The sequence below is a fragment of the Coloeus monedula genome (assembly GCF_965178545.1).
Source record: "Coloeus monedula genome assembly, chromosome: 2".
In the NCBI taxonomy this organism is placed as follows: Eukaryota; Metazoa; Chordata; class Aves; order Passeriformes; family Corvidae; genus Coloeus; species Coloeus monedula.
Window position 1 is genome coordinate 78,051,927 of NC_138782.1, and position 16,532 is coordinate 78,068,458.

Consider the following 16,532-nt stretch of genomic DNA (forward strand, 5'->3'; position numbering starts at 1 on the left):
CATGTTATAAACCCAGCAGGGAAAAACATGCTTACAAAAGTGAAATACAAACCTTTGAATATTGATTCTTGTGTGTTTAAGATGAGGAGAAAGCAAAAGAGGTGCAAATTAGTGCTTTTGCATTTTGAAATAACAGAATCACAATCCCACACATTTGGGGTTGCAGGGTACAACTTGAAAGGTGAGATGACTCCTGCTGAAAAGTCATTTGAATACAGGAAATTTTGGTCTTTTTGGAGGGTGAATCACAAAACGGGTCATAAGGTTTGGAAGATGTAGTACAGGTTTTTGACCTTCTAGGTCTCTCATCCCCTCACACAGTACTTCTTCACTCAGGTAAAGCCCTGGGGTTTTTTTTTTGTTTGGTCATGGGATAAGGAGCTTTTCCTCACTGTTGAGAGGAACCTGAGTGCTCAGTTTTGGAAAAGAGCAGATACTGAGTGCCATAAGAGCCAAAATGGTCTGGAGCAGTTTCAGTGCGGGCTGAGAAGGAAGAACAAGAATCTCTACCTTGTAGCTTCCCAGCTCCCCTGGATGATAATGATGATGAAAAAGAAAAGAATGAGAGTTTATGCAAAAAGGACCACGCATGCTCCAGTTAAGAAAATTAAAAAGAGGTCATTTTAATTTTTCATAAATCCCAAGTTTTGAGAACACGAATGCTAGGCTTGAGAACAAATGTTTGTAGCAAGTATATATGCTGAAATAAATAAGCACGGTGGCAATGGCATTTTGGCAACGAGAGGAAAGCTGATTTTTTTTGTGTAATAGCAGTGTATCAAAAATTAATATAAATGACCTTTAAGGACTCTGTCCTTAAAGCACACATATTTGGTCTTCATTGTATTCCGCTTCAGATATGTGGGTATAGACACTGAATATTTGTTTCTTTTCTTATTTGTTCTGTACACACAGTCACCATATCATTGATTATTAGCTGTGCATGTTTATCACATAAAGGGACTCAAGTATGAGTCAATTAATAGAGAAGGAAACTGCTGAAGTTAAGTTTATATTTAGATCGCAAACAACCTTCCTTTAAACAAATGGATAATGTGAAGTGCAAATCCTTTGACTTTCTAAGCATGAACAAATATTATAATAATTTGTCCCCAGAGAAAGCTAGAGAAGCTTTCCTATATACATTTTGTTGTCCTTTAGCATTTAAAAGAATAGCAATAATGGTGGCATATACAGTTAACATGGATTAGGTAGATAATTGTGACTAATCTCTGTTCTAATGATATAGCATGTATTTGATATAGTTCCAGCTGACCTCTTCATGTTGCATTGTATAACTGGCTGATTAGAAACACAAATTGAATGCAAGTTATTTGAAATATTATTTCACAAATAACTGCCATATTGACAAATGTTTTACCTAAATGCAGTTTAGAATAAATTAACTATTAATTGTACCTACACACTTAATCTTTATTATTATTACTATTCATAGCTTTGTGTACTATCAGATTTGAAATGACTGTATAAGAAAGGTGCTATCTTTATGTGTGATGGCTCAGACTTAAAAAACAGTCCTTCCTGGCGTATTAAGTGGGCTTTAGGGAACTTTGCGTTTCATGTGAAAAAGCTCCCCCCATATTTGTGGGCACTTACAGTTATGTATTTTCATAGCTTTTCATAGAAATTCTGTTTTTGTCCTGTCTCTGATACATCAGGTCTCACCTCTGTCTCTTCCTAGTTAACGTCAGAATCCACAAACTGTATTTCCACACCCACAGGCTTACCTTTCTTGAGCCTTTCTCTCAAACTGGCCTATTCGGAATTACCACAGAGTTCTTTCCTTAGTCATAGGTAGATACATGTTCCCTTGGATCTCCCAGGTGTGTGATGGAGCGGGCAGGACAGGAAATACCCATGGAAACCCACCCTTCCTCATATCATTAGTGTAACTAGTTGTATGAGTAAGCTTAGACATCCAACTTAAATACTAGAGATAAGGCTCAGTGATTTTAACTGGACAATGTTTGGGGTTTTTTTCTTAAATAGTTGTAAATAGTAGGAACAAATTCGACTTGCTGCTTTTCCTTTATATCTCTCTATATTAAGGGGAACTTTTCCCACTTGTGTAGTAGTGCACAGAACTGGGTCCTATTTTTTCTGTTCAATCTTCAACATGCTTTTTCTAAGGCTGGAAAGCCTACCATCATTCCCGTGATTTGATTAGCAATGCAAATATATAGACGAATTGTTTTAATAAATCAAAATGCTCGGGAAGCACATGTCTCAAATAAAAAAAAAAAAGGATTCCTCTTGAACTACTCAGTCCAGTGTTCTGTTTGTTCACCATTAGTTTTTATTACAGACTTGTCTCCCTGGAACACTGTTTATATATTTCTTGCAAATAGGAGACAGGCTTTTCCAGGTGTCCGCAATACGTTTCTGCAGTTCTTCTTTGTTCATGTAGGGGCTTTCCTAGCTACCATTTGTTTAATTCACTCCAAATTTCTATGCTTGTATTTAAACCAGGTGACTGTAATGGCCAAGGCACTAAAACTGTGGGCCAGAGCTGAGAGTCACTGTTCATATGAAGAGTTTTATTTGCTAGAGTAAGGATTAAAGGACTGCAGCTCAGACCTATGGAAAAAATACCTCCAGTTGTTAGTTTAAATGCATGCATGCTGAGAGTCTCACATGGCATGAAATTCAAGGTTGCAAAAAAGTGTCTTTATTCCAAGGAAGAGTGACTTCAAATGCTTTCCACTTCATCATTTTCCCATTCAGTGTGTGGCTGCTCCAGGCCTTTGGAAACACCCTCCTCTCAAATACTGAGTTACAGGTCTTGTAAAATGTTTGTCTGGGGCTGAGACACATTCAGCAGGGGCAATAGCTGAAGCAATTACTATCTCCAGCTGTCTGTCTCACTTCAATGATGAAAGGTACAGGGCCTGCTCTAGGGACTCTTATTCCTAAAATGCCATGGTTTATGGTTTAAGGTAAACTGCCACAGATTTTACTTTACATGGCAGCATTGGACTGTACAATGTAGCACAGCTGTTCTTGCTAGAGAGGTTGTTCACACTTTATCCTAACTATGCCCTTCCACACTCTGAATGGCATAAATGTGGGTTGTGAACATCACTCCAGTAGCTGGGTGCTCCAGTCCTTTCTGGGGGTCACTCTCAGTGGTCCTTCTATGTGGCAGAGCAGGGGAGACCATAGGCCATGGAGTTTAGGGTTATATTCACTGCTCTGTGATAGTTCAGAGAACTGAAGAGGCAGCTGGAAGAGTGTCTGCTGGTTTTACTACACCCCATTTGTAGCTTGTCTATGGACTGTGTTAGTGGCTGTGCAGAAGAGACATGCCAAGCAGTCCACTGCTATCTTGCCCTCTTAATACTCTGCATAAAACCGGATGTGGAACTGGCTCCTGCTCTCATTACAACAGCAGTATGTTCCTTAAGTAGGCTTACAATTTTACTAGCTCTGCTTCTGTTTCCTTAATCTGTTGCATGTTTGCTCTTGTTGCTCTGTGCTGCATCTCAGTACTGCTGCCATTCCCATGTTGTTTCACTGTAATTGTCGTGAGGTACAACAGGTGTGACAAGCTACTAAACTGTTTCTGAAGGAAGATCTTTCCGTTACATTATGTTGTTCTTGCTAGTTTTTATTCGTACACAAATGTGGCATTTTGACACAGCCTAAATTAAGTGTTAACAAATAAATCTCCTTTGTCCGTTCAACAGTGGCAAGTATCTGTTTAAAATCTAATTCTCCTTCCCTCACCTCTCTTTTGTACTTTACAGTGTGGGCCAGGCTCCAGCACATATGTTCGTACTCAGTGGGTTACTTCAGAGGCAGCCCCTTTCACTTTGATGACACTATTTATGGAGGCAGGCACTGCTCTGTGTGAACAAGGGTACAGCGTCTGACCCTTCGGAAGGCTTGGGATGGCTGAAGTCTGGAGTCAATCTCATGAGCTTTAACACAGTTAGATGATTTATTCCTGTTGTTGTCTTTTGTTATCATCCACTTAGTGCAATTAAATTGCAGAAGTCCTGTTTTACTAAAGCACTTGAGCACATGTCAGGCTCTAAAAGTGCTTAGACATAACTTTCAGTACACGATTATATCCTGGTGAATTCAGTTTTGAAATAAAAAAACCCTTAGGCACACGCTTGGAAATAAGAATATTCCTTGGCTTTGCCAAATAGAGATGGCTTGAAGGACGCGTTTTGTTACTGTGTTGAATTGGGGCCTAATAGAGAACAGCTGTAGTTTTTCAGCTACAAACCACTGTGTATAAATCTTGGGGACAGCAATGTTGAAAATAACAGCTATTTTCTGCAGAAGCTTCAGTGCAGCTATGGAAACTCAAATGCCTGGCTATCTCAAGTTTGGCTATACCCGTAGCATTGTGCAGATATTTTGATATAACCTAGAGTGAAGACCTTTAAACCCATCCAGCATTCAGTGTTCTTACATCTGTGTTGTCAGTGAGGAAGTGAACATGCCCTGAGGGCACACTGATCCCAAGTAGCCTGTAGCTTTGATTGTCTCTGTACTATGTTTGGCAGCTGGTAGCCAGGGCTGCTGCTATAGAAAACTCTGACTTAGGCCCTGGATTGCTGAAATCCACCCAAAGGCATTGCATGCTATTTTTCTCTTGCTGTTTCCAAAGACTGTTTTGTACACAGAACAAAATAATAACCTTTAATGACTGCTTTACAAGGCCTAGCTCAATGGAGTATTTGCTCACAGAAAGTCTGGATTTGGGGATAAATAGCTTGATAGCATCCTCCCCTTTGCAGTCAAACTTCTGAACAGTGTTTGGCTGCAAAATAATTCTGTTGATCCTAAGCTTCTAGTAGGATAGTTAAAGTGTCATCTTCCAAAAGATTGTCAGCCTCCTTAGTGCTCTCTGCTCTGTGAAAAACAGCAGTGGGGATGTGAATGTGGCTTCACTCCAAAGAAAACTGCCTGTCTGTCTGACTACAATGGTGTAACATGGGAACATGCAACTGGGGCTTGCTTCCATGGTGCTATCTAGTGAGTTCAAGAAAGCAGTAGGAGAGAAGGTGCACAGCACTATTTTCACAGGTGTGACACTCTTGAGTCGCTCTATATGTGCTCCAGAATTGGTCACCACAAGCACCGCAAATCTCATACAATGTGACATAGGGGACTCTGCACAAACAAAATCAAGTGTTCAGTTGCTGCAGGTGCAGATTAGCTGTAGTGTTGGTCAGAGGACAGTTGAAGGTTGGCAGTGGAGTTGGTAGGCAAGAATGCTGTGGACAGTTTTGTGAGAACAATAAGAGTGTCTCTGCTTAGTCAGAGACACTCCTAAGCACCTGGAAATTCTTGATGAATGTATGTGTGGAGCAGTGACAACAGAATGACTAATGCCAACTAAGGCCCCTGACTGTTCTAGCCAAAACTATGATCAAGAGGACAAAGGTACCAGGCAGATTCAGGTTTCTGAAGAAGACCATAGCTAGATATTATTGTGTTTTACTAAGTTATTTTCATTTATTTGTTGAGAAATTTTAGATACACCTATTAAGTGTTTGACTACCTATAAACACTTGACCCACTGGAGACTTATATAAGCTGGATTTTTATACGGGCATGCATTTCTTGAACTGTACATGTTAATGTAGAGTTTTTGTTATCCCAACATTGTCAAAAAGCAATAATTGCCATTAAAAAAAGCCTTCTGAATTTACTAGAAGATGTGGGGTAACAGCAGTTGTGCAAGAGATGGTGGTTTAACTTATTCTGACTCCAGAGAGTCTAGGGAATCAAACAGGTTATCCTATATAAATTTTAAATGTTTAATGGACCCCCTTAACCAATATAACCATGTATCATGTACACTTCTAGGAGACAGGATCAGTGATTATTAGGAAACTATCAAATAAAATGGAGACTTATGTATTACACTATAACCTCATGACATTTCTTTTCTTGCTATTTGTCTCCTGTTTTATCAACATAAAACTCTGTACATTGTATGTCTATCAAAGCTGGATGGTCAAGTCCAATAAGAATGGAGACTTAGACCCAAGTGTCAAGTAATGTGGGTGGGATTTGACTGCAGTAGAGGTTTGGCTGTGGATAGGAAGGAGTTAAAAAACAGTCTGACTCTGGTACAAAAAACGAAATGAGAAAACAGGTATATTAATTTGAAAAAAAATCAAAAATCCATTCTCCCCAAAAGCCAAAATTTCAGTGCAAATCTTGCCTGTCTTCCTCCCCTTATCTCCCTTAAAATTTTAGCAAAAGAAGTGAAAGATCAGTTGAGAAGTAGTTCTTAAGTATTATAGCATGATTTTTTCTTAATGGTACATGACAGCCCTCAAAGGCAAAGTGCTCTCCCTTGGCCAAACCTGAGGAACTCTGGACTAGTGAAGCAGAAAGATTTTTGTTGTAGAAAAATATTGCTTCTTCTAAGGAAGGTGAAAGTCTTATGACAATAAAGGACTAATCTGATGAAAGAGAAAGGGATCTATTGTAAATGGGACACCCTTACCAGATGGAGGTCACGAATACTTTTGCACTCAACAGGCCTCTTCACTATGGGGTGCAGCTGATCAGAAAAAGCAGGGTGGAATGATGGGGAAGTTAATTATGCAGCATGCAGACAGAAAATTTCCCAAAGAGGAACAAATAGAATGAACAGTAAACAATTTTTCAAGCACAGTCCTTTTTTTTTTTTTCTCAGATAATTTATTCCCAGATCACAAAATCTTATCCAGAAAGTCATCACAGAAAAGCTAACTAATTTTTAAAGTGTTCACCTTAGGATCTTAGGAAGGTTGTCACAAGAAAAATTTTGATTATGGGGAACACAGAGGAGTTGAGAAAACCTGAAATATCACGAAGATTTACAGTAAATTTTTAAAAGTAATGATGGCAAATTTTCAGGACCTCTCTTCACAGTTTCAGAGGAACTGAACTATGAAACTGCTTAACTACTGTAATATAGAGTGTAACACAAGAACAGTGATACAGAATCACACACACGCTGATAGTGACCATGGGAAATACTTTGGAAGGAGGTTAAAAATAGGACAAGCATGCAGTCATGTTTCCCCAGCACCTTCTTCTCCAAGAAGTTCCAATGTCTTCCTAGAAAGAGGTGAGATCTTTGAATGTATTAGTTGTCAATGTTTTGTGGGTTTTTCCTACACAAATTCACCTGTTTACTATTTGACACCATGTGGACTTCTGCCAAGGTTAAGTAAATGTGGGAATAAAGGCCTCCTTTTGCTTCATTCAGTCCCTAGCCCATACTTCTTGCATTAGAAGAAGTGAAAAACTGCTTCCTACTCATGTCTTCCTTCTCTATGCAATTCACAATTTGCTGACCTTATTTTGTTCTCCCAGTCACCTCTTTTTCAGCCTCAGGAGAGTCCTTATTTTTTTCTCATAGAACATCTGTTCCAAACCCATCATTCTGTGCTTTTTCCAAGTTTTCAGATAAGATGGTCAGAGCATACAATATTTGAAATGTCACTGCATGAGGGGTTTATGTATGGTATGATGTGTAACCCTTATCTTTATAATCCTCAGTTACTGCATAATTATGCCATGATGTGCATTTTCTTACACACAGGGCAGTCTGTGTTATATCAGTGACCTCTCTGCAATGTGATGCTTCTTTCTTTTGTGAAACTTCTCAGTTTGTGTGGTGAATCACATAGATTAGAGGATACTTCACCAAAATGGAGCTCAAGAATACTAGTTTTAGAAAGAAAAATCTCAAAGTAGGCTTTTAAGACCATACTTAAGCCCTATAGAGAAGAATGTTTTATATATGCCCCTAATAACTTGGAGTCTATAGGTACATAATTGTATTTTGTCGCTGCTTAACACCCAGATACAGGACTTTTATCCACTTCTGTGCCAGCTCTTCAGTTAATATTACAAAACATAGAGCAGTCAATCTTGAAAACATCTTAGCTGGTTTATCTGGTCTCCCTTGCCATGAGGGCACAGGACTGGTAAGAAATGCTTCTCTCTAAAAAAGTCCCTGGATTGAAAATGACAGCATTCAACAACCTTCATGAAAATCAAGAGGAGCTCCTGTTGGTTCTCCTTATTACATGCCTTAATGTGCTGTAGAAATCCTTAGTGTTTGAAAACTGTTAATGTATAATCTCTGCCAAAAAATCAGCAGCAGCCTCTGAAATCCTTCTGTCCAAGCATATCATATAGCTATCTAGTGTGCTATTTCCAATAATTTCTGCTCAGTTAGGTACACAATAACAGTGGTATTACATGTATTCAGTCAAATATTTTTATTCATAGAATACATATCAAATTTATTTTAGCAGTTTAAATAAGTGAGTTTAATGTCTATTTAGTCAAGCATTACTGTAGTGAGGACTTCAGTAGATTAGAAATAAATGAATCCAATTAAAGAACACGTCTGTGAAATTTGATATGTCATAGGCATGAATGAGCTGTTTGCACAGACACTGTAAAGAAATCATTAATGATTAACTATCTAGAAGAGGTTTAATCAAGGATAAATGGTATAAGATAGTTAAAAACATTTGCATTAAATTCACGGAGATTCTGAAATAATAAAAGAATGTTTTGCATCAATAGTGACACGGGTACTCTCGGGAAATGTATTTTCTGTTTATCTGTGGTGATGTGCAGCTAGGGGCTGAAGCTGAGAGTTAGCTTAGTAATGTTAACTATCATGCATTGGTAGAAGCAGGTTGTTCCTTCCAACAAAAAGATGAAATTTAACAGGTGAGACAGACACCGATATTTTGCCAAATATGTGTTACTTACAATAGCATATTGTTATCCTCGTCTTAAGAGCTAATATTCAGCAAAGTTAAGGCAGGGATTCTCAGAAGTCATCAGTGCTGATTTTAACGGGCTAGGAAGTCTAGTAAATAAAGGCAAATACAGGTCTCACTTTTGGATCCAAAGATGGTGAGGCATGTAGTTTGGAATGACAAACTTTACCTTCAGACTGCTGAAAAATCTGCCACATCATGATTATCTAGAGGCCAGGATGTTTTATTTAACTTCAACTGGCAGTTAGATGAGATGAGATGAGAAACCAATCATGGAATACATAAAATTCCTCTCACAGTAGTTGTCTAGAGGAAATCCTCAGATTTTTGTGAAATGACCCATACAGGAAAATTTGTGCTTCAATTTTTCTGAATGTATAAAATAATTTAATTAAACTCCCTGGTTTGGATTGCTTTGTCTTTAAAAGCAAATATGGAATATGATATAATGTAAGAGAATCTCATGGCTGGAGAAGCTGTAAACTTTGACTCAACAAGATGTAAACAGCCACTGTTGTTTGTGCTATTTGTGGAGATAAACGGGTGCCTGGAACTTAATGAAGGGATCTGATACACAGAACTCATACTTCTCCAAGTAGATGTATGGCTTAGCCATTAAGTGTACTAATAATAAGCATACACTTGAAAGATTTCTGGAGGGTTTTTCCAATTACTTTTGTGAGCAGTAGGTCAGGCCTATAAGGGACTATTCACTCAAGAAGTTTTATGAAGGAGGTTTGCTAATATCACTGTGATTACTGATAGAACAACTGTGGCAGGGAGTAACTCTGAGGTTGCACAGTTGAATGTCAGCTTAGTTTCATAACAAGCAGTGAGGTTCAACAGCTTTTTTCGCACTTTGTCCTGAAATTTGGCTTCCTGTATGACCTGAGTGAAACTTCCTTATTTTGACTGGTTCTGAAAGATGCTAAAGGGATTGCACACGCTCCTCCTCACAAATCGCGTGAGCAGACCGAGGCCTTTGTAAACATTTCTGAGACACATTGTATGTGAACTGAGGACACAGCAGATGAGGAAATTGTCTGTTTTGTTGTACCATCTGCTGATTTAGAAAGCCATGAAGATGACAAACAGCCAGAATCTGTTCTCTTTTCACTCATCTGCTGAATGGTGCTCTGTTAGCATTGCATGAGCTGGAGTGTGGAAATGTTAAAAGTTGTGGGCATTGTTTAAAAGTAGAAGAATGATATATTGCACTATTGTAGTCAGACATGCATGAGAAAGTGCCTGATTTTTACCACCTTCATGTCTGATTTTAAACAAACTGCAATAACTCAGAAAAGGAGACTGAACATTAATGACATTAACACCTTTAGTTTAATCTCACAGTTTCTATTGCTAGAATGGCAGAAAATCTGACAAATATAATTTTTCTGATTTTTAACTAAAAGAAATGAAGAGTGTATATGACCCATTCCATAGATTTTTCAAGTAAAACTAGAGGAAATGAAGAACATACATCATGTATTCAATAGAAATAATAGTGCAAACAATTGTAATTGAACCTTGTTTTCATTTTCATGATCAGTATTTTCTGCTTTGCTTCAGTCAGGTGAATGATGGTATCCATGATGTAGGAACCCATTGCACTAGGATCACCTAATGCTTTTACTTTCAGCTTGTACTTCACTAATTATTTAATATGTGTAAGGAATGATATGGATGTAGGTTACCCAGCATATGTCAGGTTTAGGTGCTCCCATGATACCTTTCCATCCAATGCTGTAACACCACATATGAAAGTTGAATTTCTGTTAATCTTCTTTAAGGTGTCTAAATTTAATGACTTTTGAAGGAATTAAATGCACTGTAAATGTTTGCCTCTTTGCTGGTTATCTGTGTATTCTCAGTTACTGCATGTATAGCTTATTTTTCCTTTTCATCATGTAGTGTTATTAATGTAAAAAGATGTTTTTCCATACAGTTTTGCAGAATTTTACTTGGATTGAGCATTTTCTCTTCTTTTCCAAGGGTTTTCTTCTTGTTTTGAAGGTTATGCTGCTTATAACTCTGGATATATAAGATCTGTATTCTTGAGTCTGGCTGGTCTTAAGTACTTTTGGATGAATCTGGATATTTATTCTTTACTAATGGGTGTCATTCTTTTACTTCTTCCTCTGGATACATCGTATTTAGCTGGTCTTTCTGTTTGAGAGCATTTTTCAGGCCTGAAGTTCTCTTCTGTTCCATAGCCTATACTGTCTTTAAGTAGGGAGTATTAATATCTTGAAAACTATTTGTGCCTTTAGTTCTCTAATGTTAATGTCTAGTCTCACTTCAGTGAGCTATAGTAGTCCCAAGCATCACCCTATTAATTGAAGAAACACAATGACAATAAAAACCCAGCTTGTGTGTACAGTTTTAGTTTGTTGTGAGCCACACCGGACCTCTGTCTTCCCAACGTTATTTCTGTCAGTGCCGACTCACCCTTTCCTCATGTGTTTTTTCCTTCAAAAAACCTATATTAAAAAAACCCTCTCATTTTCTTTTCATTTTCGTGGTGAGCTCTCACCACATGCTTAGTCACTGCATTTGCGCAAACTCTGCTGAGAATTCAGGTTTTGTGGTGCTCTGTTACTCCCTTACTGGGTTTTTTCGGGAATGTCTGCTAATGATTCTTTATCTATTCCTCAAACTTTGGTTAGATAGACTGTTGCTACCTTGTTTCATATAGTACATTTTGGCCATGGTAGTGGGAAGAAGGCGTGTTCTAAAGCTGAATTTTGAGGACACTTCACATAAAAGTTGGAGATTCACTTGGCATCCAAGTCATGCAGAAACAGATTGGCTTCCTCTTCCAAACATTTTGCTCCTTCAGCCCTTGTCCATCACCATCTTTTCAGCTTGCTACAGCTAGATATCTTTAGTAAAGAATATTTTGTACTGAACTTTCAGATGCTTCATTGCAGAGAAATGCAGTTGGTACAGTCATTGACCCTTGGTTTTTTGTGGTGTGCATGTAATACATCAATAAATAATTTCAAGATTAGGATCAAGCTTTATAAGGAGCATTGGATGAGCCAGAGGCATGGCACAGAGTGGAAAAGCTTCTGGGAGTTAGGTCTGAGAAGAAAATGGGAAGCAGCATATTGTAGCAAGGGGATTTTATGCTTTGTCTTCCGAATTTGCTTACAGTGAAGCCTGGTAATCCAGTCTGTAGGTGCCTGATACATTGACCATACTGGGCAGATTCTCATATGGGGGGGAATGACAAGATAGAGGAAAAATTATACAATTTTTGAACCATATGCTACCCAAAGCCTATGCATTCACGTTCTCTGAGGAGTTAGAGGACCTAGAATTTCCATCCAACTGTGGAAAGAATGGCTGTTTCCCATCATGAAAAGGTGGAGGTCTTCAATGTGTTTCCCTTTGCAAAGAAGCATCACTTTGGTCTTGTCTGGATTCAGTTTGATTCATCTGTTCTTCATTTAAGAGCTAATTTCCTGTAGTTATTCTGATGTTTTATAGTGATGATAGTTGCATCAGAAAATGAGATAAATAGTAGATTGTCAGCAACATACTGTTAGCAATTGAACATATGCCATATCACTCTCTCTGTCGCAGCAGTCTCATGTAGATAGATGTAGACTCTATGGATCCCTACGGGATCCTGAAGGTGAGGACCTTGGAGGAAGAAGCTCATATCCACCACCTTTTTTTTTAATTACACATAGAACACAAGATGCAGTACTAGTCTGCGGCTGTGACTGTGTAATTGAGCATTCAGGTCTCTGAGAATAGGAATGTGGAGATTATAGTTCCATGTTGGTGAAAGTTTTATAAATTACTCTAGGAAGTTTTCAGAATTTCCATCTGTAGTTTGTATATCAATAGGAGTCCTGCTTTTTCTAGTCTTTTGTCTCACAGTGCATATGGATATACTCAGATGTTTTCATTTTTTAGTGGAACATCTTTTGCATTTGATATTGAGGCCACTGAACCCTTCCTCCATATTTTCTTTCCTTTTTAACTCCTGGTATTTATCTTGGGCAGTTGCTGATGGTGTTCTGGTATCTCTCTTGGTTATTCTAAAGGGTAGCTCTTCTAGGACAGGGTTGAGATGGTACTGAATCACGACTCAGTGATGCAAAAACGTCCAGGTATTTCATCTGCAAAGAGAGCACAGGAGTCTTCTTTTTCTAAGGCAAAACTTTGCATCTGGCAGCAAGAATTTCAGGTACTTTTTTAATCATCATTTTCTTTGATGAAGTTACTGTCTGAGCAACTCATGCAAATACAAGCTTGTGTTGCTTATTCTAAGGTGTGGTGTTTTGGGAGGGTGAAAGCTCACCATAAAAATAGCAAGGACATAGAAAAGTAACACAGAATGTCATTTAAGGTTTGGGTAAGTCAGGTCTGACTTGTTTTTGGGGTTTTTTTCCAGTTCCCATGACCTAGAAACATTGTAGAGAGTAGTCCCTATATTATTGAATGCTTGGCCCTTACACACATCATAACAGCAGACAAGCAGTGTTGGAATGACAATATGGTCTGAATACCAGGGTGCTATTCCTCCCACTGTTTTAAAACTTTTTAATGGACACAGGAAAGCAGCAGATGGTTAGAGGGTGGCAAAAACAGAAATGGGGAGTTAATGGCAGCAGCACAGAGCTACAGGTTCTCCAGCAAAACCAGGGGTAAAAGGGTTGGTAGGCTCAAAAAAAAAATACAACCTCCTCATACCCCTAAGGCTCTGAAAACTTGCCTACTTAGTTTTGATTAATTTTAGTTTCTGGTGGTAATATTTTCTGCATCTGACATGGAAAACACAGGACCCTTCCCCTTCTTATAATTAAATAGTCAGAGGGAGTGTGTATACCAGGATGAGACTATTAGATTTTCAGGGCTATTGATAAAATCTCATGCTACTGTAGCAATTAAGTATGAAGACTGTTTGACATCTTTTGTGTTTCATATAACATGGAGATAATTTTCTAGGAATCAATTATGAAGACAGATGCTTTGCATGTCAAGTCAAGGTGTCTGGATGAAAATTTTGAGGATAACCATGGGAAAGATTAATGCTTTCAAAATATGTGGATGAGCTGCACCTGTCAAAGAGGCCAAAGAAAATCCCCATACTCAGATGCTTTCACTGCAGACAGGATATTTGAAATGCAGATATTCTAGCAGAGAATATCTCTATTGAAGCTAAAATTTGAAGAAATTACCTCATTAAGAACTACTTTTGCATTGCAAAGCTCTATTTATACTTGACAAATCTCTGTCTGCTATGGACTGGAAATGCCATAGTCAGTGCAGTTCTAATGTCAGGGATTTACTTTCATGTGTCATATATACACAGACACACATATATTGTCTGCATTGCCAAAAGACCTAAGCCTCTTCAACCAATAATTTTACTATTTATCACATGCAAAAAAAAAATTACTGTAGAACTGGAACGAATTAATATTTTGATTCTGCAGGTTTATCTGTGGCTGCCCGAAGATTCATCCTATTTCACTTATTTCAGTGATTTATCAAGTTTATTCTTCTACCCCTGCCTTTTATCTGAAAACATTTCAATGTACTAAGCTGTAATACGCTTAGGTGATGAAGCAGTTTCTTTCTAAAAAAGTTAGACTCTTGTGGCTTACATATCAATATTTGTGTGATTATAGACCAAAATATTGTTGTTAAAGCTCGGTAAACAACTTATTATTAATATAATTCATTAAGTGTTAATCTTTAGGTTTTGATGGAGTATGGGGTAATTGTGTGAATGAATATGTTGCCTCCTTGACTGCTTAAGAGAAGCATTATTCTTCCCTTATCCCTTACTTCTCTACTGATAACACAAAGGAAAAAAAACATCATGAACCCTTCCTCTTTTCCTCCAGGTAGGTAGGTCAGGAAGAAGCTCTCGCTTTGCTCTCTTTTAATAAATCATTGTCAGAATAGGTTCCGTATGACTACATGAAAGCTGGAGAGCTCATTTGTTACTCCCCTGGGTATCAGCAGACATGCAGATGTGTGCAGAGGAGAGCAGTCCAATGCACATGCCCTTGTTATGCTTAGTAAGACATTGTGAACAATGCCAGTTTTCCTTATTTTCATGCATTCATTAGTTTAAAGAAACTAACACCGAACTTCAAAAACTGACATTATATGTAGCTTTCCATGGAAAACCTCTATTATTTTGTGAGTGAGGGACAGGCTATTTAAATCACAAGATTGATATTTATTTAGCTGTTTGACTGGTAAACTGGTATAAGCAACTAAAAATGGAGGAATAAAAGACTCATATGACCCATAGAAGGAAAAAAAACAAAACAAAAATTTGCACCAATTGCCTGAAACTTCTTAAACACTGAAAAATACAACCTTAAAGATCAAGTGTTTTCCATTAAAAAATTATTTTGTTTAGTTTATCTAGTCATCTCTGTAGGCTGTTATGTGCACCCCCCACACACACATGTGAACACACGTACACACACATAGCACATATGTGGTAAATTTGTAGTTGTATGGTTAAAAGAGTTTTGAGGAAAATGTATCCTATTTACTGCTTAGCTATGTGACCAATGTAGAACTGTAATACAAATCTCAGAAATATCTATCCCATTGTTTTTTTATTACTGAAGAAAGTAGATCAGGATGATAACAGCTGGATGCAAAAAGCAATCATATTTTCACTATAAAAATACTGCTATTGCTTAGTAAGCTATACTCCATAAATATATTCGGGGGATATACTGGCTTGCCCTGAATGGTTTTATTCTTTTTCCTTAAAAATACCTTTTGTTTCCACCCCCCACAAAGAAGAAAGGAATGTTTCCCATTAAGACATGAAGTGAGCTTGTTTTTCACTTTTGCCTTTTATATAGGGATACTGAATATAAAGGACTACAGCTCTCCCTGGATCAGGTCACTGCTACCAAGCCGGCATTCTCATACGCAAATTCAACTCCGACCATAACGGATAATAGAAAGGGAAGCAAATCTCGCCTCTCGAGCACAAAGTCAAAATCAAGGACATCACCATATCCACAGGTAGCTGTCTTCGAAAAAATAAATTAAATATTTTTGAATATCTTGATTTTGACTGCTACTTTATCCAAGTAATTAGAACGGGCCAAAGAATGTGTTACTCAAAGGCAATAAAGGATGGCAGGTTATACGACCTTGAGACAGGAATATGTTTCTTTAAACTGCTTCTAAAAAGCTGGAAACATTTATGTTTCAGCATGCATAATAAATCATTATCAACAACAATAGCAGTGCAGGGCTCAGAGTTAATGAGAAGCGGACAGAAGGACAAAGGAAAATGTTGGTTTTGAAATACTTGGTTTGAGAAGGCTGTGAGTTTTGCCATTTGAGAAATCTTTCTTTTTCTTGCTTGGTCTTTATTAACTCCAACATATCTAGAAAACTGCCAGATATTTGATAGAAGTTAATACTGAAATCGTAGTCGAGAGGAGTGAGTTTTGATGAGGGAAAGAAGTCAGCCAGCTTGGTGAATTGGAACAAGAACGTGTGTTTTCTGTGTGTAAAACTTTGAAAGGAAGAAAACAGTAGGAGGTGGTCATTGGCATCAGTAGAATTTAATTTCCCAGATTTCATTTTCAAGCCTAACGTGTAAGGAACATGTCCTGCTTGGAGAATGGACCAGACTCGATTGAGTCTGTGAACTGAAACTTACCCAATACGTTTATGTAACTGATTCCTGCAGGCAATGTCACAGCACTTGCATCCTTACACTGTCAAACTTCTAGCTCAAAT

The 16,532-nt window shown here is 37.9% G+C and overlaps 1 protein-coding gene across 1 annotated transcript in view; it reads left to right on the forward strand.

Annotated features, from left to right (window-relative positions):
- The window catches only part of SIM1 (SIM bHLH transcription factor 1), a gene marked incomplete at both ends in the record, with an annotated part of 44,802 nt that overhangs the window by 17,767 nt on the left and 10,503 nt on the right, over positions 1-16,532 (forward strand). The window contains one exon of the mRNA XM_082302758.1: positions 15,638-15,803. Coding sequence (XP_082158884.1) covers positions 15,638-15,803 — 166 coding nt within the window. The remainder of the gene's footprint in view (positions 1-15,637; positions 15,804-16,532) is intronic.